General features: G+C 45.4%; 1 protein-coding gene across 3 annotated transcripts in view; it reads left to right on the top strand.

Annotated features, from left to right (window-relative positions):
* Window positions 1-21,659, top strand: part of Ddx31 (DEAD-box helicase 31) — a 68,529-nt gene that overhangs the window by 20,136 nt on the left and 26,734 nt on the right. For 2 of the 3 annotated variants that reach the window (XM_006983368.4, XM_042275028.2), the window contains exons 12-16: window positions 487-695; window positions 1,392-1,568; window positions 6,344-6,403; window positions 15,926-15,976; window positions 17,478-17,617. In XM_006983368.4, coding sequence (XP_006983430.2) covers window positions 487-695; window positions 1,392-1,568; window positions 6,344-6,403; window positions 15,926-15,976; window positions 17,478-17,617 — 637 coding nt within the window. Of the gene's footprint in view, window positions 1-486; window positions 696-1,391; window positions 1,569-6,343; window positions 6,404-15,925; window positions 15,977-17,477; window positions 17,618-18,268; window positions 19,784-21,659 lie in introns of those variants that run through there. The other variant, XM_042275029.2, reaches the window with a different exon arrangement.

The following is a 21,659-nucleotide window of genomic DNA, read 5'->3' as shown; positions in this document are numbered from 1 at the left end:
CTCTTTCACCCTGCATAAAGAGTCACTGTAGATTCGACCAGTGCTTTCATGGCCACGTGTGGTTTAGTTGATCTAGGCCACAGTATGATACACATAGTTAGGTGCCATTTGCGTGACTCTGAAAGTGTTACTAAGAAACATTAGTCTTTAGAGATAATCTTCAGGAAAGGGATTCTGTGATCAAATAAATTTGGGAATTGTTTCATTCCCTCGATTTTTTGTAAAGGCCCTAAGAAGGCCTGCAGCCAAGAAGTCTATGGAAGTATTTTAATCTATGGTTTTGTGGTGACCAGAGAACCTTTAGTAAACTGAGGTACAGATATCTGATGAGGGCATAGAAAATGCTAGCCTAGATGGGCATTGGGCTATGGATTACCCCCACCAACATGGCAATAGGGTAGGTCAATGCTGGACTTTCCTGAAAGACCTGGGTGAGTGCTCTGGGATGCATACGTGACCACCTGTTTTGTCCTTTCACTGTCCAAGGTGTAACACGGCTAGCTGATATCAGTTTGCACAATCCAGTCAGTATCTCTGTCTTGGACAAAATCTGGGACCAGCCCAACCCGAAGGAAGTTGCTAATACCCAGCTGGACAGCTTTGCCATACCAGAGAGTCTTGACCAGCATGTGGTGCTGGTTCCCAGCAAGCTGCGCCTTGTCTTCCTTGCAGCCTTCATCCTGCAGAAGTGCAAGGTAGGACTGTGGCTTAGATCTGGCCACATCTAGGGAGTAGCACATACTTCATTTGGGCTGGGTAAACATAGCAGTGAGGTAAAGCCCCAAAACAAGAAAGGAAGGGGCTAACTTTGTTCTGAGACAGAGAGAGAGAGAGAGAGAGAGAGAGAGAGAGAGAGAGAGAGAGAGAGAGAGAGAGATTATAAATTCCAAAACAGTGGTAAAGAACCCCGAGTTAAGGGCAGTGGGGATCATAGCATTACATTTGAATATACCTTGTTGGAGCTAACATTAGGGGAATGCCATAGATGACAGAGGCATGCAGGAGTGAGGTGTTTCTTGCAGACTCTTAGACCTGGTGTATTTGCTTACCAGATTCATGGGGTGACTCTGAGATATGAGATAGTAGCTATAGGAGTCACTGCACACTGGGACTGTGGCCGGGGGTTACTGCTGGTTGACAGGCCCGAAGTGTAAGGGACAGCTTACCCTAAAGGACATTTGTTTGTCTCTTTGAGGTTGGAGCTCTTGTCATTTTCCTTTCTGTTGTCTTTGTGGAGTGGAATATCAATGTTGGTATTTTTTAATAATTAAAGCCTGTGTCACTGTGTTTCCAAATCGGGGCCAGCATGTACATGGACTTTAGAGACGCGCTCATTTTAAGGGCATCTGTGCTTATGGCCATGTACTTACTTTCCCCATGTGTTTGTGTAGTTTGAGAAGGACCAGAAGATGATTGTCTTTTTCTCAAGTTGTGAGCTGGTGGAGTTCCACTACAGCCTCTTCCTTCACACCCTGTCTTGCCGCTCAGGGGCCCCCACTTCAGAGCAGCTACCATCTGCTTCCTGGCCACTGAAATTCCTTCGGCTGCACGGCAACATGGAACAGGAGGTGAGCCCGCTTTTCCCCACCCCACATGCCATGAGCCTGGTAGATAGAGAGTCCTGATGCACTTGTGTCCTTTTCAGGCTCTCCCGGGCTAGGAAAAAAACAGCCAAGAATGAAGGAGCTGCTGGTAGATGCTGGTGAGGGAGCCTATTGTTCCTTGGGCTTCTGCTCTAGAGTTGCCTCTTCCACCTGAGAGAGCTCACAGGCCTGCTTGGCCTGCGTCTACCTCAGCCAGCTGTTACGGCAACTGAGTAGCACTAAGTAGCTGGCACCAGGGAAGGCTTTTGCCTTTTTAGTACCCAGTGTGTAATTAGGGCTTGATGTCTTCAAATTAAGAGCATTAATGGAGCTAAATTGTGGATCCCATATGGTACTGCTGAGCGCGGCGGCTGTCATTGTCAACAAGACACAGCGCTGCACTCTGTGAGCACTTTGGGCTGGGAGAGGGTACTGCACACCAAAAGGCTTTGGTCTCTCTTCTTCCCTGCAGAGTGAGCGTCCTGAAGAATGGTACCCTTCCCTACCTTTAGATGTTCTGTGGAAGCCTCCCTCCTAGGCTCTTAACAAGGCCATCCTTAGGCTTTGTTATGGGTGGAATACCTCCCTCCTAGATAGTGCAGAGGTTTGAAATAAGAGCCATCTTGTGGTGAGGTTTTAGGCATCTTAGAAGATTGAAAGCTCAAAGTCAGGCTAACATAGACCAGTACACATTGAAAGCTAAAAGAGACAGCTGAGGTCTGAGGTGATTGGAAACAGGTCTGTCCCCTCATGGCTTTGTTCTTTGGCTTTAACAGTTAAGGACATGGGGCCCAGGAAAGTGACCTTTCTGAAGGTCACTCATGGACACAGCTTCTTTGCCACTAGATAGATACATAGAAGTCACAGCTTTGTTAGGCTCCTATTATGCTTTCAGCTCCCTGATTGGTTGAATCAGTTGGTTTTGTTCTTGAGTACCATGTGTGTGGTTTTGGTTTTGTTTTAAACTTGGTTTTTAATCCTCTGGGCACTTGCCAGTTCCAGAGCCATTCTGCAGGAGGTGGCTGAGGATGCTGAGTAGCTTATGGACCTGAAAGACTCACGGGGTTTCATTAGATCAGGAAAGATCCCTAGTTAAATGATCTCAGACTGTCTACCTCATGGGTGATATGGTAGTCCTGCATGGTGTGCCTTCTGGGACAGACTGCTTGTATTCTGGTTCTGGCTTTGTTACTGACTGTCTGACTTGAGATCAGAATTTAAACCCTCTGTACCTGTCTCCAACTCTCCAGAGTAAGGTGATGGTGGTGGTTCTTTCATAGGGTTGGTCTACCATCTAGTTCATGCAGGTGAGCTTGGCACGTAGTGAGTACTTAGCAATCATTATCTGCTGATGGTCTTAATTTTCTTAGGGATAGTTCAATGTCCTCACAACTTAATAATTATTAGTATTCCATCTTCACAGACTCCCCGTGAGCTAAAAAGAACGCAGGAGGTAGTAGCCCTGCCTCTTGTCCTGTATCTATCAGAGTTAAGTGTCTTTTTCTAGACTAATTCCAAACAGTCCCAGTTACATCTTCCTGGTGTATTATCTTGGACTCTCCCGAGACCTGAGAATGGCCTCCCTGGATGACTAGAGACATTGCTGTTTGGAGATGTGTTGTAGTTGTAGTGAAAACCCAAGAGTTTGTAGGCTTTTTTTCTTACCCCATATGTGAATGCATCTTGTCTAGTGTCTGAAACACTTCACACTTTTACTTTTCTAGTTTTGTTTCAGTGATTTGGTAGTAAATATTATAGAGACCATGCAGCAGATGTCCATCCCATCCAGCTTGGACCTTGCCACACCCTAACTGTGTCCTCCTCTAACTATGAGCCTGTCCTACAGGCAAGTTCCTTAACCTCTCCTACTTACATTGAGACTTGAAAAGCCCCTGCTGCTGTATCTCTTGATGGTGCCCTGGGCTTGCAGCCATGGGACAGAGTGCACGCCCACAGATGACCAGAACTGTTCACCATAGTGTAATAGGGCTGTGCCAGTGCCCACGGGGAGACATCCTTTCAGCATTGTTTGTAGATCTTGTATTTTATCTGTTGGTGGCAGGTATAGCTAGATCTCAGGTGTGTGCTGCACTGTGACTTGGAGACATACTTGGTTCATGCTGAAGCCTCAGGATTCACTCACCTTTGACCCCATGAATCTCTTTTTTAAAAATTAACTAAGGGAGCCATTGATGAGTACAGAAACTTATTTAAAAGAGGCTCACCTGATAGCAAAACACTGGTCATAAAAATAATGTTTCAGCCGATTGGCTGAATCCTATTTTACTGCATGAGATAGGTCTTTGGATTTTTATTGGCTGGGATGCTTACATTTGATTGGTTCATGATTAAAGCCTATTACAGTATAGTGAGGCATCTTTTTTTTGTAAACCGCGTGTTCGGCTTTGTTGGGCACAGAAAGGGAGTATTGAGGTGTTACTGGTACTTACAGCATGCTTCAGTATGGGCTGATTGTATTTTCTTCCTTTAATATAAATACAAATTTTCTATAGTTAAAATGTATAGTTTTAGCTTATTATTATTATTATTATTATGGGTATTTTTGTTCTTTTGAGACAGGGTCTAACTCTGTAACCCAGGCTTGCCTAGTATTCAATTTGTATCCCAAACTGGCCTTTGAACTCGGAGAAGTCCTCCTGCCTTAATCTCCCTAGTACTGGGATTACAAGTGTGACTCAATCCTGGTTTAGTAATTTTATAAATTGTATGTGAGTCGTGTTCATGTAAGTGCAGGTGTAGCTAGACATGTGCTTGTGCAGGCCAGAGGTCACCCTGGGTCTGGTTCCCCAGGAGCCTTTCATCTGGATTAGAGTCTTTCATTGGAACCCAGGGCTCACCAGTTAAGCTATACTGTCTGGCCAGCAAATCCCAGGCATGTGCCTGTCTACCTCAGCAGTGTTGGGGTTGCAATTGCTTTGGACGTGGATATCAGGGACCAAGCCCAGGTCCTCCTGCGTGTAAAGGAGTACTACTGAGCTATCTCTCAGGCCAGTTTTTATGAATTTTTAATTTTAGAAGATTGGTCTGTAGAAAAAGTTGGTATTACTTTATTCCTCTAGAGCACAGCTTCCTGCACGTGCGTGTAAGGAGGCTGTGAAAACACAGCAACACTAAAAGGTTCCAGAGCATGAAGTCCCGCATGTGACCTCACTGCAGTGTTGGTTTTGAACATGTAGTGTGTGCACTGCACTGCACACGCTGTACAATGCGAATGAAAGCTGCCCGAAACCTCTGCTCGGACCGCTCTGTGGAACTGCAGTGGTGCTGTGTACACAAACTCTTATTCTCTTATAGGAACAATGGTTTAGTTATAGAAACCAAAGCCTTACCATATTTCCCTATCTTTGTTTTTATCATGTAAATACCAATCTTCAAAATACAGTCTTTAATGGTATTTTGTTAAAATGTTTGATTGTTTAAATTGTTGGTTTGGGTTTCACAGAAAATCATTAAGTGAATTTTGGTTTGAGATAGGACATAATTTTAAGTGTGTAGGTATATGGCAGTGTGAGGGGGAAGGGGCTGTTCCTCAGAAACTCTGTACCCTTTTAAAGGCAGGTCTCTGTCAGGGAGTCCCAAATATCTGCCTGTCTCTACTTCCTCAGCATTGGAATTACAAGTATGTGCTGCCATGCCCAGCTTTTGTTGAGGGTCGTGGTGTAGTTTCTTGGGGGCTGAAGTCAGGTCCTCAGGTTTGTAGGCAAGAAAACACTTTTGAACTAAGGCTGAACATGTGTTTGCCATGTTGTACTACGGGTTTCTGCAGCTGCTCTTCTCCACTCTGAAAACAACTGCTGATGCCTTTTGTTCTGTAATCAGGTACTCAGCCACGATGGAATTCTTAGCATATACGCAAGCACATCCAACTCATTAGTTAATGCACAGATTTGTTTGTCTTGAATAAATGGTGAAGTTGCATGCCTAGCAAAGAATTGGAGCTTTGTGGCATATATATATATATATATATATATATATATATATATATATATATATATATTTCTTTGCTTATTTTGAGACAAGGTCACACTTTTTAGGTTTACTTTCAGTTCCAAAGCTGATTGGAACTCGGGTATGTTGACCAGGCTAGCCTCAGGCTTGTGGTGTTTCGCCTGCCTCTGTCTGGGATTATATGTATTCTCTACCATGCCTGGCCCAAGAGATTTTTTAAATTAATTTTTTCAACTAAGCGTAGTGGCATACACCTTTAGTGCCAGGACTCCTGAGGCAGAGGCAGACATGGGCTACAGAGTAAGTTCCAGGACAGCCAGGGCTACATAGTGAGACCCTGCCTCTAAATAAATCAATAAATATTTGTGTGGTACACTCGAAATGTTTGATTTGTGTGCCTCATTTATTCACATGGGATTGCATAATTTCTAGATAAAAACTGGACTTGATTGGGGAAAGTTTTAAGCTCTGCACTAATTTTTCTCTAAGAATATTTTAAGTGGGGGCCTTCTTTGCTGGTGCTGGTATTTTTGAATGAATGACATTTAAGGCAGTGCCCCATTGATACTGGCTCATTGAAATAGGTGCTCACAAGGCTCTGCTGCTTTACTTGGTCTCAGAGATTCAGTCATACAAGTACATCTCATGAGATATAAAGAAACTGCTTCTTCTTTGCTGCTGAACTTCTCTGTGCTAGGGGAAAAATTAGAACAAAGGAAATTGGAAAAGTTATATGAATTTAACATTAGCATTTCTCTCAAGAGTTTATCTGGCTTTTCCTGTTCCTTCAGGAAAGAACCTCCGTGTTTCACGAGTTCTCACATTCTGGAACGGGAGTCCTGCTCTGCACGGTGAGTGTCACTCCTCTCTCTGTCAGGGTCACTTCCTGTGACAACAGTGGCTGTGAGTGCTTTCTTGTTGTTTCAGACAGGGTCTTACTATGTAGTCCTGGCTGGTATCACAGAGATCCTCCTGCCTCTGCCTTTACCCTGAGTCCTGGGAGTAAAGGTGTACACTTCCATACCGAAAGGTGGCTGTGACTTTAGATCCCTTGACAGTTTGTCTTGTGTTCAACCCCCTGGACAGCTGGCACACCTGGGCTTCGTGGTGGAGCTGGTTTCTTTGTACCTCTGGATTGCCACCTGGTTGTGCCACATGGTACTGGCTGCCACTGTTGAAAAGACTTGGCGATTTGCTCACTAATAGTGGCAGCTGTTAGTCTGAAAAGGTGTGAATTTATCAACCAAAAACTTGTAAATTACAGCTATTGGGAGTAGTTGGAGTTGAGAAAATCTTTGCACAACGAGGTGCCTGTGCTTGCTCACCTTCTTAAAAGAGAGTCAAGGCGCCTGACAGGGTCTCTCTGCTCTTGTCTGAGACTATCATTGTCCTAGGAGCTTCAGGCCAGTTCATTTGCCTCAGTCTGCAGTCCTGTCTTGTGGCCTCCAGCACATACCTCACCTTCATTCTTGCCAGCAGGAATGTTCTGGAGCTCTCAACACACTTCCTTGTTCGCTGTCCAGACCCATCTTTCAGTACTCTGACTGTGTCATTCTGACCTCTGACCTGAGGCTTTGTGCTCTTCTTTCTGCCTGGAGCAGACTAGCTGGCTCCCACTTACAGCTCTAGTTCCTTCGCATTAGGCCCTCTGATGTTCACACCTATTACAGGTGTCATTGTGCAGGATCCTAAGCTCCGTGGAGACAGGCTGTTTGTTCTCAGGTCTATCCCAGTGACAGCACAGCAGCAGCATAGTGGTCATGTGGTATTTATGCAAGGACTGGATGGGTAGAGACCCTCAGAGACTCATTGGTGGGGCTTGCCTGTTTTCAGACAGACAGGTCCAGTTTAATGTACTCGCTTATTTCAAAATAAGTTCTGAAAGGTGAACTTAAGTATTGTCTCTGTTGAAATACAAAATAGGAACTTGGTGATGGAATAAGAGTTAAGAGCCTTAAAATCCTGGATTTATCATGGGAAATGTTGAGACCTCCCACGTGTAAAAAATGTTTTCTAGATACTGGGGAACTGTCTTTACAAGAAAAAGTCCAGGTACCTGAAGTTGAGTGTTTTAGAGGCTCTACATGGAATAAAAGGTCATACTTTCTGAAGGTAAATCTTGCTGTTCTATATGGCTGCTATCTGCAGGCAGTTGATGTCAGCTAGCCATTGTCACAGGGCCTTCAGCTCCTGCCCACGATGAATGAAGCAAACTCTTGTCCACATCTAATTTACTTGGACCTCTTAGTCATAGTGGTTGGCATGTCTGGGTTGACTCCAGGATGCATACTGTGGTCTCAACTTTTCTCAGCTCTGCAGAGAACTAAGTGGGGCTTACCTCTACGCCATGATGTGGCTCAGATTACATGATGATAGGTGTGTGCCCTCTGTGTTCCTGCTGTTGCTGTTGTATTTGTTTGCTTTCTTTTAACATTGTGTCTGTGAGCCACACTGGGATAGAGGATGCTTGGGCTGGGGAGATCATGTCACTCTGCCTCCTTAGAAGTAGCCTGTTGATTGCCAGGCTGTCTGAATACTCCTGGAGCCTCCATGGTATTAATGAGGAATGAGGGCCATGTCAGGACAAGGCAGATGGAGAACTGGTTTCTCTTGATAAAAGGAATCATGTTAATTGTTGTGTGGGATTTTCTCCTTTATACCAAGCCTTTTACTTTTTTAAATAATTTGTTTTTATTTTATGTTAATTGGTGTTTTGCCTGCATGTAAGTCTGTGTAACAGTGTCAAAAGGCCTGGAACTAGAGTTACAGACAGTTGTGAGCTGCCTTATGGGTGTTGGGAATTGAACCCATGTCCTCTGGAAGAGCAGTCAGTGTTCTTAACTGCTAAGCAATATCTCCAGCCCCTTGAATCAGCCGTTGACAACTTGCTATAGAGACTTACAAAGACAAACAGATCACCCTAAAATCCTTTTAATAAGGCCAGAGAAGACTGGATGGATGTCTTTATGAAAATATGGAAGATTTAGTATAACTACACTGTGTTCTTACTGCTCCATTTTTTCTTCCTGCTAATACTAGTTACAGGTCTGTAGGGTGTGTGTTCACCGTAATTATACTCATCTTATGAGCTGGGACCTTTGTAGTTACATGCCGCTTTCCCAGGACCTGATACATACATGGCTGTTGTAAACTGGCTGTGTGGTAGTGTAGGACTGTGGTGAGGGCGTGGGTAGGCAGAACTAAAGGAGAGTTGGGACATTCTGTGTGCAAGAGAAGTCTTAACTGAAGAGGGATGGACTGGGTGTGGTGGTGCACACCTCCCTGCAATCCCAGCATTAGAGAAATGGAAGCAGGTAAATCCAAACCTCAGCCTCAAAATACCCTGTCTCAAGGAAAACATAAGTGAGGCAAGAAGTAAGGATGAGAAAGGATACTGAAACTTAAAGGCCTGTTTTTCTAAATAGGATTGAGAAATCAAAGGTATTAGGCTCAGGACTTTGGTTTACCTACAGAGTTTTTTTCTGCTGGTTCTTTGTTACCACTTGTCCAGAGCCAAGGCAGGAATCTTTAGTTCCATGCAGGAAAATGCCACTGGGCACCACAAAATGAAATGCCAGAGTCCTCTCTGGTTGTAAGGTCAGCACCAGGACTTCTCCTGGTGTGTTTGCTCTCCTTGGTTGTCCCTGGCTGAATGAAATGCAGCACCGTGCTCAGAAAGGAGAGGCCTCTGGTGCACACCTAGGATGGGTGGACCTGGGTGTCCACCAGGTCGGTTTCCTGTTGAAGAGCTACATGTGGGCCACCGGTGCTGCCCCTCCCCGGCTCCGTGCTTTTGTTGTTTTCTCCAGCTGAAACACTGTTGTCTGCAGCTCCTCAGTTCTCTCCTCCTGGGAAATCTGCTGTGCCAGCGGCCAGGAGACAAAGGAGCAAGGACTGTTCATGTCCCCAGACTGGGTTCAGTGCCCCGCATGAAGGTGGCTCTTACACTTCTCTGGTTGTGCTTTTCAGAGGAAGTTTCTCCTTAACACTGTTTCTACACTGCTAATGGAAGGATCGTTTGGAGATTGTTTGCTGTTTACTCAGTCACGCTAACTCATGTTGCCAGTTTTTTGGCGGCTCCAGCCAAGATCTCTCACCTCTGACAGCTTCTGCACTCTCCCCTTCCTCCTCTTATTACGCAGCCCAATCTGTCACCCGGACAACGGGGGCCTGTACCCTGCTGATGGCTTTCCACACATGGCAATAATGACTTTTGGCAGGCCAGGAAGGCGTCAGAGGCGAGTTTGTGCGTCCCTTCTCAGAGAGATGGCAGGCCCCCTCTCCCTGTTAGTAAAAGCACTTTGTGAGGTTCTGGGTAAATAAATGAGTCATTTTAATCCAACTGACAGGCTGGCACCTGAGCAAGCTGCCTTCCATCTGTACTCCTGGGTCTCATGGAGGCCGCCAGTTGTCAAGCCCAGGGCCTTCAAGGCTTCATTGGTGAATGTCTTTCAGAGCTGACTTTAGTGATTCTTTTGCCCTAATTAGGTTAAAAGAATAAAATGAGGCTGTGATCAGGCTTAAGCTTTGAGAGCTGAGAGGACAGAACTGAAACCTTTCCAGCAAGTCAATTTCCTGTTGATCTGGTGTGAGTAGCTAACACCTTCCTAGAAGACGGGGCCATTGTTGGCCTGTCTTGTGCTTGCTCAGGGCGGAGTAGGATGTGGTGAGGGAGAGTGGAGAAGTGTTAGAGTTGCCACTGTTTTCTTCATTATGAAGCAGCACACTTGGGTTGCACTTGTTAGGATGGTTCCTGTATATACTGTCTCATTTGTCCTTCATTACCAAGGCAGTTCTCAGCCTCAGTACAGGTAGGTGGCTTGGTGCAGCGGGCTGACCGGCTGGCTCCGGTCCTCCCTGCTGTGGACCAGGTCTGACTCCTTCCCTTAGCCTCGGTGCTCGGGAGGGGGATGCAGAAAGTGTCTGGATTAAACCTGGTGAGAGTGCTTGGCTGTTAGCAAGCTCTACACGATGAGGAAATGGCAGACTCTAACACGGGGGCACATGCCTGCATCCTAGCTTGAGAGGCTGAGATGGGAGGAATGGAACTCACATCAGCCAGGGCTCCCTAGCAGGACTGTCAGAGAGGGAAACTGGGGTGGGGTGGGGGACTGGGTGGAGCAGCAAGGCTGCTTGTGCCCTTCAGCTCTCATTGTTTCAGCTGGAGAGCTCACCCAAGGCCTCAGGCATCCGGCAAGTGCCACACCACTAAGCTGCATCTTCAGCCCTATTGTAGAATTTAATCTCTTTCCTGGGTGAATTTACTAAGCTTGCTGTGTGGGGTGGAGCTTGTGACAGCTAGCCATGGCTTCTCCAGGCCCGATTTCATCTAGATGCTGCTGTTGTTTTCTGTGTCTATTCTAGTAGAACATTAAGCTTTTCACAAAGCCTGTCTGAAAAGCTCAGGTAGCCCCAATCCTGTCTTGCAGCAGAGTGCTGAGTGCTAATCATGTCTCACCAAGAGTTTAGCAAACTGAAGAACCATCCGTTTCCTCAGTGTTGGCAATGGTTAGTGCTAAGAGCTTCTTCTGCTCCCTCGTGCTTAAAGAACATTCTAGATTGCATTCTGACACATATTCTAGATTGTGAGTTCCGCAGCACTAGCTTCAGGCTCTCAGAGGATGCTGAGCTGACAGTATTAACTTCCACATCCACACTTAAGAGTGCAGCTGGGTCCTGCTCAGACATCTTGTTAGGCTACCCTTGCTTCTTACGGAAACTTAGCATAGACTTGTTTAAAAAGTAGTTTGTCCAAATTCTTATTTTGGTTGTTTTGATCTGCTTCTTTTTTGAAACAATGTTTCATTGTGTAGCCCTGGGTGACCTGGAACTTTCTGTTTAGACCAGGCTGGCCTCAAACTCACAGAGATCTGCTTCCCTCTGCCTCTTGAGTGCTGGGATTAAAGACCTATTATGGCAACACACTTGGCAAAGTCCTTACTTTTAAAGAGTGGAAGGGAAAGCTGTTTTTAATGCAGACATTCTCAGCCCTGAAATTAAGGAGAGCGTGGTGGGCTTAGAAAGTCATCCTTTACATCATCAAAGTAACAGTTAATACAGACAAGAAGTATCCATAGAATCAAGAACCTTGGGTGAAATGTTACAAGGAAGGATACTCTCATGACTTTTGTCCCTTCTCAGTGGAGAGAGCTGGTGGACACCAGTTACCTCACTGATTAAACACAGCATTTCCCATGTCAGCCAGCAGGCCTTTCCCTATGTCATGGAGCCGTGAGTAGTCCACATTGCCCCAAAGGTACCATTCTGCCAGAATGCCTGCCTGAACCCTACCATGTAGAAGCAAGTAGGTATACCTGGAGTGTGGAATGTTTCTTTGGACAGCATCAATAAAATAAACAAAGAGCTGGAGAGATGGTTCAACAGTTAGGAGCACTGGCTGCTCTTACAGAGGACCTAGGTTTGGTTCCTAGCACCCACATCAATAGTTGTAGCTCCAGTTCCAGGAGAGATTCTGCACCCTCTTCTGGTCTCCACTACTCTTGTATGCACATGGTACACATAAACATACATTCAGGCCCAGACACATACACATTAAAAAAAAATGTAAAACCCTAAAGTCTATGGAAAGCAGGAGCACTGTGTCTTAGTCAATGTACTATTGCTGTGAAGGGACACCATGATTATGGCAACTCTTATAAAGAAAAATATTTAATTAGGGCTTGCTTACAGGTTCAGATGTTTAGTCCATTATCCTCATGGCAGGAAGCATGGAGGCGTGCAGGCAGACATGGTGCTTGAGAAATAGCTGAGAGTTCTATGTGTGGATCAGTAGGCAGAAGGAAGAGAGAGAGCCCCTGGGCCCTGCTGGAGCTTCTGAACTTCAAGGCCCACTCCCACCCCCAGTGACACTTCCTCCAGCAAGGCTGTACCTCCAGTAATGCCACTCTCTCTGAGTCTGTGGGGGCTATTTTCATTCAGACCACCACTGGTACCATTCCAGATTAAGGAAATCTAGAGCTCTTAAGCAAGGATTGTGTTCATTGCTCACTTCTGGACTGGAAATAAAAGCATCCATAGGAGTCATCTCAGAGTGGAGACATTGGATACTGTTGGCTGATGAGAAAATGATGTGTCTCTGCCTCCTTCAGAGTTGTTCATGGTGGTTAGTAGAAGAGCACTCTACTTAGGAGCCCTTGCTGAAATAGTGAAGACTGAGTGGTCATCACATTTGCAGATAGCTTTAGCCAGTTACAGTGTGTGTGCGCGTATGTGTGCGTCTCCTGTGTCTGTGCTCAGATGGAAGGAAGGAAGAAGCAGATGTGTTAGCAGTTGATGGGTTAGAGAAAAGATAGACAAACAACTCACTCTTCTGTAGGTTTAAATTAAAGATTTCTGTATCAAGATTTTGGGGTAAATGATAACACCTATTGTTTAAAACAAAGCAAACACCATAGGAAAATACCAAGAGAAAAGTAAGAACCACCTCAAATTTCTCCATCCAGAGAAGTTACTTTTTGTTGTGTGAGACAAGATCTCACCATGTGGCCCTGGCTGGCCTAGAACCTGCTATGTACATGAGGTTGGCTCAGTGTCACACTCTTGCCTCTGAACACGGGGATTATGGAATTTAAAGGTGTGAACCACCACATGCAGCTATTGGCATTTTGAGCCTCCTTTAGGTTATTCATCCATCTAGTTAATGATTTTTGTTTTTATTATTTCTCACTGACACCCCCACCCTTGAATTTATTTTATTTATTTATTTATTTTTTGGGCTATGGAAATCAGATCAGTGTTTTTTAATTTCTTTTCCTGTATGTTTTCGAGTGTGGGCATGACTGTGCCTGGGTGTGTGTGTGGGGGGGATTAGAGTACAACTTCAGTCGGCGTTCTACCTTATTTGAGACAATTCTCTTTGTTGTTTTCCACTGTGTATGCCAGACTGACCTGCCCATGAGCTTCCAAAGATTTTCCTGTCTGCATTAACCAGTCCCACTGCAATCACTGGGCTTCGAGGCGTGCACTGCTGTGCTGGTTTTGCGTGGGTTCTGGACATTCGAACTCTGATCCTTGTGTTTGCCCACTGAGCCGTCTCTTCGGCTTTTGTTTTTCATGATCTGGTTCGAAAGTGCATCTTTTTGGAATGGGTGAGCATGCTCCCTGTCCCCCATATTCCTGCAAGTTGATGATTGGTTCTAGACACTTGATTAGATCTGGCTCTAGGCTTTAGTCTTTGACAAGAATTAATGGTTAAGCTACACTGATTCATTCCTGCTGCATAAGAACTGATCACCTTCCTTCACAGCAGACACTTGAGTGTCCACTTTGTGTGTTTGGCCCATCTTCCTCCAGGTCTCCTCTTTCCCCTAAAGGTAACTATTTTTCTAAATGTGGAACACTTTCCTCCTTGATTTTTTTTTTTTTTTTTTAAAAAACAAGAATGCTTGTGTTTCTTACACAAAAGCATATTACACATATACAAAGGTCTCTTAGGAACTCTTCAAATTAGTAGAATTTCTTGTCTTTAATCTTCTGTTCAGTCTGTTTCTTCATAGACAGTGCTGAATGAATAGTCTCTGCTTACCTGGTATTGTCTTTTGCCAGGATCTCTGTAGAAGTGAGGCTGCTTTCCAGGGTAACAAGTGTAGATGTGTTTTGTAAGTATTATCGGGCTCTCTGCAGTGAGAGAGTGTACGGTTCTGCATTCCCACCTTAGCGCATGAGTTATTTATCATCTCTTGCATGGTAGAATGTACTATTGGCAATGAGGCAATAAGGCCTTGCAAAAGTGAAGCAGGCCTACATCTGAAGGTTATACCTCCCCCACATAGTTGTATCCTAGGCTTCAAACCTTGTTTGTTTTTTTCTCTGACAAATGGAGGTAATAGCTGTTTTTAAGATTGGTTAAGGCAATTTGGTGAGGTGGCTCAGCAGGTAAAGGAACTTGCCATCAAGCCTGACAACATGATTTTAGTTCTAGAAACCATGTAGTATGAGAGAACCAATACTACAGGCTGTCTTCTGACCTCCACATATGCAGTGGCATACACCCTCTCCTCCAATAAATAAAATTAATATTTTTAATTAAAGATTAATTGAAGCATTATGGGTAAGATGCTAAGTTCCACTTGGTGTCTTGAATGCTAGTGGACCCTTGCTGTGGCTGCTGGACTTGAATGTGAAAGCTAAGTGCACATTACTGCTGCAGACTGGGCGGTTCCATGTAGTCTCTGCCAGAATGGCAGAAGGATTGAGAGAGCTGAGAACTTTGGCTCTTTGGGTGGTGACCAGTTGAAAGGGAAAAAAAATCTCCATCCCTTTTATGACTTCTCAGCTGTCCAGTCAAGTCTTTGAAGTGATGGGCAGGTTTGGAGTGTATCCTAATCTTAACTCCCAGAAGTGACTGCAAACTTCTTAATCCTTCCTGCTCTAAACCCAACAGGCAGTGTCCTCAGTAAACACTGCAGCTCACCCCTTTCACAGATGGGGCCTTGAGAGGTGTTTCAGAAGCATGCCAGTGGGCTGCGTGACTCTTGTTCCTCGGCATTACTAGTAGTGTAGGGCTGAGATAATGATCTGTGGATCCATTTATCCTAAATGGCTTTTTCCTTTATTTGAGGGATGACTGTTTATTTGAAACATGGTCTCCCACAGCCCAGGCTCACATTTACTGTGTAGCTGAAGATGACCTTCAATTCCTGATCCTCCTCCCTTCAATCTCCCAAGTGTTGGGATTACAGGAATGTGCCGTCAAAGCCATATAGAATTTCAGAATTTTTACATGGTACATTGACAGCTGTGATTTAAGGTCTTGGGCTGACCTGTACATTGTGTTATGGGTTATGTAAGTTGTCTAACTCACCCCAGGTCGGAATTTTTTTATATTTATTTATTGAGCATAGGTGGGTTGAGTGGCCTGGTACATGTGTGGAAGTCAGAGGGCAACATGTGGGAATTGGTCCTCTCCTCTACCATGTAGGTTTTAAGGATCAAATTCAGGTTGTCAAGCTTGGTGGCAGGGGCTTTTACCCTCTGAGCTATCTTGCTGGCCCCTGATTCAGAATTTTTGATGATAGCTAGATTTCAATGGGCCCTTAAGCCACCTGAAGTTGTATTCAAAATTGTATGTGCGTGCATGTGTGCCTCTGCATGTTAGCATGCTATTGTGTGTGTGTGTGTGTGTGTGTGTGTGTGTGTGTACATCTTCAGAATTTGTATTATCTCAAGTATCCTAAGTTCAGAAATTCAAAAAGGCATGGTAACACATTGGTAAGACCTTAACTTCAAGGCCAGCCTGGGCTACAAGGTTCTAGGGCCATAGAGCAGTAAATCTGTCTCCAAAAACAAAGGGGTGGGGTGGGTAGAGAAACTCAGTTTTAGACCATAAACTATATTCTCTCTCTTTTTTTAAGGATGTTGCAGCTCGAGGCTTAGATCTCCCACAAGTCACCTGGATTGTTCAGGTAATCTTCTAGTCATTGAGGTGTGAGTATAGGAGCATGAGAAGATGCATTGAATGATCATTATTACCCTCTTGGGTGTTGCCCTGGTAACCAGGCAGCAGCCAGCCCTATCTGTACATTTCTGACATCTTTCCTTAGCCCAGCCCCTCTGCAGCACTGCAGCAGAACAGCCAGGCTGGCGTTCTCAGGAGAGGGTGGCGACTCTCCTGCTTCCAGACTAATTCATGGAACAAACCCAGCTTTCCAGAGTCTGAACATAACAGGAGTTACTCAGGCCCTCGGGAGGCTTCGTTGTGTCCCGAGGAGATGGCTCAGCTGTCCTGAGAGCTGTGTCCATGTACATTGACCTGCAGGGAGCAATTAAGGTCCTGACAGCATCTTACACACACCTCCTGCCTTAGACATTTTGCCAGAGGGTACAGGTGTTAGTGCTGTGGTCTAGTGGGTTTCATTTTGTTTTGTTGCTTTTTTTTCTTTTCATTAGTCTGCAGATTGGTATTTTTAAGCCTGTCTGTCGGGGCCAGGGGACATGTGCCCTGTTTACATGACTCATGGTTTATTCACATTTTATGGCTTGTCTTAGACTGTGAAACCTGATCTGCTCGACATAAGTTATCATGGAAGCATTTTGTCTCTTTTCATGCTGGCCACAGAACCAATGCGAGAAGGGTAGACGGGTGATTTTAGTGTGCTGGGGGCAGACTCTGATTTATTATGGGAAGCCTGTACTGTGACTGTTGACAAGTTTAAAATGGCTGGTCTTTCATGTAGTTACCTTAGTCTGCTGATCTTCCATTTGTGTAGCAGCAAAGAAAGAAAAGAAGGAAGAGCAATCATTTAGCTCTGAAGATAGCAGAGTTATTGCCAGAGGTAGCAGGATGCCTGCCAGGGTGTTCTCCTGAATGGGGACTGCTCTTCCCTTGAGTCAGGAACGCGCTCCCCATAGCAGAAGCCTGCCCTGTCTGATCTGGACTGTTTACTTCCCCACTTGACTGGGACGGAGTGGAGTTGCAGCAAGATGGTTGGCCTGCCCCTGGGGCCAGCAGCAGAGATGGACTCTGCCAGCACAGTGGTTGGTGCCCTTCATCCTTACGCCTCTTGTCCGCTATTGCCGCTTCCCAGCTGCTATGTCTACCAAGGAAGTAGGCCAAGGTCATGTGGTCATCCTGGAGAAATTTACCCCACCTGCTTACATTTCACCTTGCAGTCACTTCAGTGAAAAGATGCAAATAGGAAAATGAAGAGACCTGTAGAGCAGTACATTTAAAAAGGAGACATTGGATAAGACGTGTCTTATTCATCTGAAACTTGGCCACTGTTCACATTTTTACATCAGAGCCTTAGTTCAGTGAAGCCAGGGGCTTCAGGGTTGAATGATGGTTTCCGATTGTGTTAGAGTAGCCGTAGCCAGGGTACCTGGAGGCAGGTGAGGGGTATTGCTCTTCCAATTAGTGGCAGTCCCTTGATCTATGAACACCTTCCTTTGTGTTGTCCTTTTTAGTACAGTGCTCCATCTTCACCTGCAGAATACATTCACCGGATTGGAAGAACTGCCCGGATTGGCTGTCATGGGAGCAGCTTGCTCATTTTGGCTCCTTCAGAGGCAGAATATGTCAACTCGTTGGCTTCTCACAAAATCAAGTGAGTCAGAAACCTGAACGGGGTTTCGCTGATCTCATGTAATTAACTTTCTGTCACTTTTTGAGTGGATAGGCCTTGTAAGCTGCTGAAGAGCCATTAACCCTTGTGATCCCTAAATGAGTTCCAAAATAGCCAGTGGCAAAAACTGAAACCCTCAGTACCATCCTCACCTGGCAGTTCCCACTGCAGTGCCAGTAAGTTACAGGGTGGCCTGTGCCCCAGATTTTTCAGCTCTTCGTAGGAGGCAGGCCCTTAGAGCCACCTCCCGGAGGCCTCTTCATGCTCTTTTTACCCTGTGCTTAGCATCTCACAGCTTCAGTGCTGATTTGTCTTTAAAGAAATGTGATTTGCTCAGCACACAGTTTTCTCCCTTCTTGAAGGAAAGGGATCCTCAGAGCAGTCAGTCAGAACAAGGCTACTGACTGTGTATCTGCAGCCCCCTTCTTGTGTGTGGTGGTGTCAGTTACTGGCCTCATGTCCTTGTGGGAAGCTCACACGGAAATGATTGGCCTGGGCCACTTAAGGGACTTGTCTGGCTTTCTGTAAGTTCTCTGACACCTGAAGTCACAGGTTCTAACAGTGAGCTTGTAAAGGCATGAGGGGTCTGACACAGATCTACTTTTAAGAATTTCTTCTACTCAAACATGACAGGGTGATGGATACAAGTCTATTTGGAAGCCCTGGAAGAGCCATGTGTCTGCCCAAGGTGGTGGTGTGATTCATGCCAAGCCCAGAAGCCTCACTGGCTGCTCAGGTGCTGTGAGAACTGATGCTGTGCTGTGTGCGTGTCTGTGTGTCTCTGTGGGCTGCGGCATGTGGTGATTCTTGTCTTTTCCTCTTTGACCAGTCATACATTTTATGTAAAACTGAAACTCCAAGGACACTCTCTACCCCTGTACAAAGTTGTAAACACTGCTGGGGACCTGGTCCAAGGATGCCGGTGGGACTGACTGCAGACTTGCAGAGCTGTGTATGGCTGTCCTACCAACTCTTGCCACATTTCCCAGCAGGCAGGACTCTGTCTATCTAGTGAGATTTCTCAGAACTTTCAAGATTGTTAGTATGGGCATTTGTGGGCTGAGACAGTGCACCAGCTCTGTTGTGTACAAGTGGGCACCTGTTCCTGGTGGTCATTCAAATGGGCCAAAATTAAGGTAGCTCAGGCTTTCCTTCTGTTTGCCTTATTCCTCATCTTAATAGTCTGTCAAGTGAAAGAGTGGTTTTGTTCCATGGAGGTGCACATATTTGATCTCACTTAGGAGAGGTCCTATGTTGTTCAGGCAGTTAATCTCTCCTTTTGGTTATGTCTCTGCCTGGATTCAGAGACCTCCAGTCTGGGGCTTCTTAGTGCTCCTTGTGGTCCTCAGCATCTGGGCTGCCTTTTTGCTAGGCTGGTTCTGTGGGAGTCTTGGTGAATTGAACTGGAAGCCCATTGATGGAGCTGGTCTTGGTTTTCCCTGTTTCTTCTCACCAGACAGAGCCACAAAGCACCGTAGTGCTCTCCTGTCTGCAGTCTGTGCACATGTAGAGAGCATCTTCAGCATCCTGTGCTGAGGGCCCAGAGCAGTCCAGTCACCGGAAAGAATCACTCTGCGCCATAGCAGCCCATCTTTCCCTAGCTCCTCTCCCTCCTTCCAGTCTAGACCTGCAGGGTCCACTCACTTAGCCCTTCCCACTGCCTGCCCACGGTGCTCCCACCGTAGGCCTGTCCACTCTGTCACAGTTCTCAGAAGATGAGGGACCACAGTTACAAGTGTTATGTGTCAATTACCAGAGCTAACAGCATAGGTGCTGCTGTCTCTTGTCCTGACTTTTCTTTAATAAGCACATTCAAGTTGATTTCTGTGAAGGGTTCAGAAATGAACTTAAAATTGAAAAGGGACAGTGACTAACTCAAATTGGAATTGTTAGTGAGTCAAATTATTTTAAAGATGTAGTAATTACCGTCCTCTTGAATGTCAGCACTTCTGTGCTGTTTACATGAAAGAAGAGACACAGGGGCTGGAGAGATGGCTCAGAGGTTAAGAGCACTGACTGCTCTTCCAGAGGTCCTGAGTTCAATTCCCAGCAACCACATGGTAGCTCACAACCATCTGTAATGAGATCTGGTGCCCTCTTCTGACCTGCAGTCATACATGCTGTATACATAATAAATAAATAAATCTTAAAAAAAAAAGAAAAAAAGAAAGAAAGAAAGAAAGAAGAGACACAGGGAGGCCAGGCTTTGACAAGAGTGTTGAGAAAGATGATAGAGGGAAGGACCAGAAGGAAAGGAGCTGAGCCCTTTGGGAGTGACTGCAGAGTAATATAAAAACAGTCACAAAGGATGAAGGTCCCTCCTTGCTGCCACCTGTCTCATGGCTAGACATAATCATTCTAGATAACTACTGGACCCTGGATTACTAGGGAGCAGCAGGCATCACAGTTCTGTTGATATCTGTATACAGGCTATTGCTTTGACTTAATGTAAACTAAAATGAACTCTGATAAGAAAGAGTAAATTGTAAGAGCTGGAGTTGGAGCTCAGTTGGTAGAGTGCTTGCTACTAATAAGCACGAATCAGTCCCTGAGCTTCATAACCAAGTAGTGGTATAGACCTGCAATATACTTGGGGGGGATCAGAAGTTCAAGGTCATCAACCACTTAGTGTAAGGCCAGCCTGGGTTTATATAACACACTGTCTCCAAGGGGGGGGGGGTTAATTTTTTATTTTTTTTATTTTTATTTTTTTAAGAAAAATCACATTATATGCAATAGAAAGAAGTAGCCCAGGACATTTCTGAAATTTAAAGGGCACATTAATCATTAAAAAGGAGGCATTAGAGGAGGGGGTATGTGGAGGGGTTCGTGCTTGAGAACACAAAGCTAGGCAGTAGGGTGCTGGGTAGCTGCTAAATTGCCACCTGCCTTGTGTGGGGGCTGCAGAGCTCTTCTCACAGTTCACTCTAGCATACTGGGCAAGAGACAGGTGCCCTGGGTTGTTGCCACCTCCATCTGAGTGCTCAGACTTTGTTTTCCTGTCCTTTCCACTTATTTATGGTGCTAGTTCCTTTCTGCTTAAGTATGTTGCTAAGAAAATCATTGCTGGTTTATTAAAATGTAAAGGCTTCAGCAGAACATGTGTGTCTTAGATCAAGCAGATGACGTTTTGCTGGATGTATTTATTCCTGTCTTCTCCTTGTCCATAGGACTGAAATAATCATGATAGATCTACTTTGTTCTTCAGAAGCAGGTTAGGAGGAAGTCTTTTAAACTTGGTGGCTACAGTTGCCTTTTATGGCTGGACTGGCTTTGTGGCTGTTTTATCACTTTTTGTTTGTTTTAGGTTTTGGGGGGATGGTGGTTCAAGACAGAGTTTCTCTGGCTGTCTTGGGACTCACTCTGTAGAATAGGCTGGCCTGGAACTCAGAGATCACCTGCATCTGAGTGCTGGGATTAAAGGTGTGCATCAACACTGCCCTGCCATTTATCACATTTCTCTCTCTCTCTCTCTCTCTCTCTCTCTCTCTCTCTCTCTCTCTCTCTCTCTCTCTCTCTCTCTCTCTCTGTGTGTGTGTTTTAAAATTCCACTCCCAAAGTTGCTTTTTGTTGTTTTGTCTTGTTTTCCTTTTTGAGACAGGACTTATCCTGTAGCTCAGGCTGGCCTTGAACTCTTCACATGGCCCGATCTAGCGTTGGGCTTTTGTCTGTCCTTTTGCCTTAACCTCCCACATGCTGTAATTGTAGCTGTGAGCCACCACACCTCACTTTACTCCAGGTTCTTACATTTGTTTTCCATTTGGGTATCTGTCTCTACTCTCCTCCCCCACAGGTAATCAATAAGTCAAATGGGACAGAGAAGAGCACAAGTGCACCTTCCCACCATTGGGTTTTCAGGTGTAGGAGGCAAATTCAGCCACCGTATGTCTCTGTGCTTCACAGGTTTGGGGGCAGGACAAAATGCTCCTGGGGGAAGGGTACCCTGGCCTTGCCTCCCATCTTGCCAACCCTCTGCTCCTGCAGCTACCTCTCCCTGCTGTAGAGACATCTCTCCTGCACAGGA

This window comes from Peromyscus maniculatus, chromosome 4 (assembly GCF_049852395.1).
Source record: "Peromyscus maniculatus bairdii isolate BWxNUB_F1_BW_parent chromosome 4, HU_Pman_BW_mat_3.1, whole genome shotgun sequence".
Taxonomy (NCBI): domain Eukaryota; kingdom Metazoa; phylum Chordata; class Mammalia; order Rodentia; family Cricetidae; genus Peromyscus; species Peromyscus maniculatus.
The sequence above is the reverse complement of the archived record's forward strand: the minus strand, read 5'-3'. Positions and strand labels throughout refer to the sequence as shown.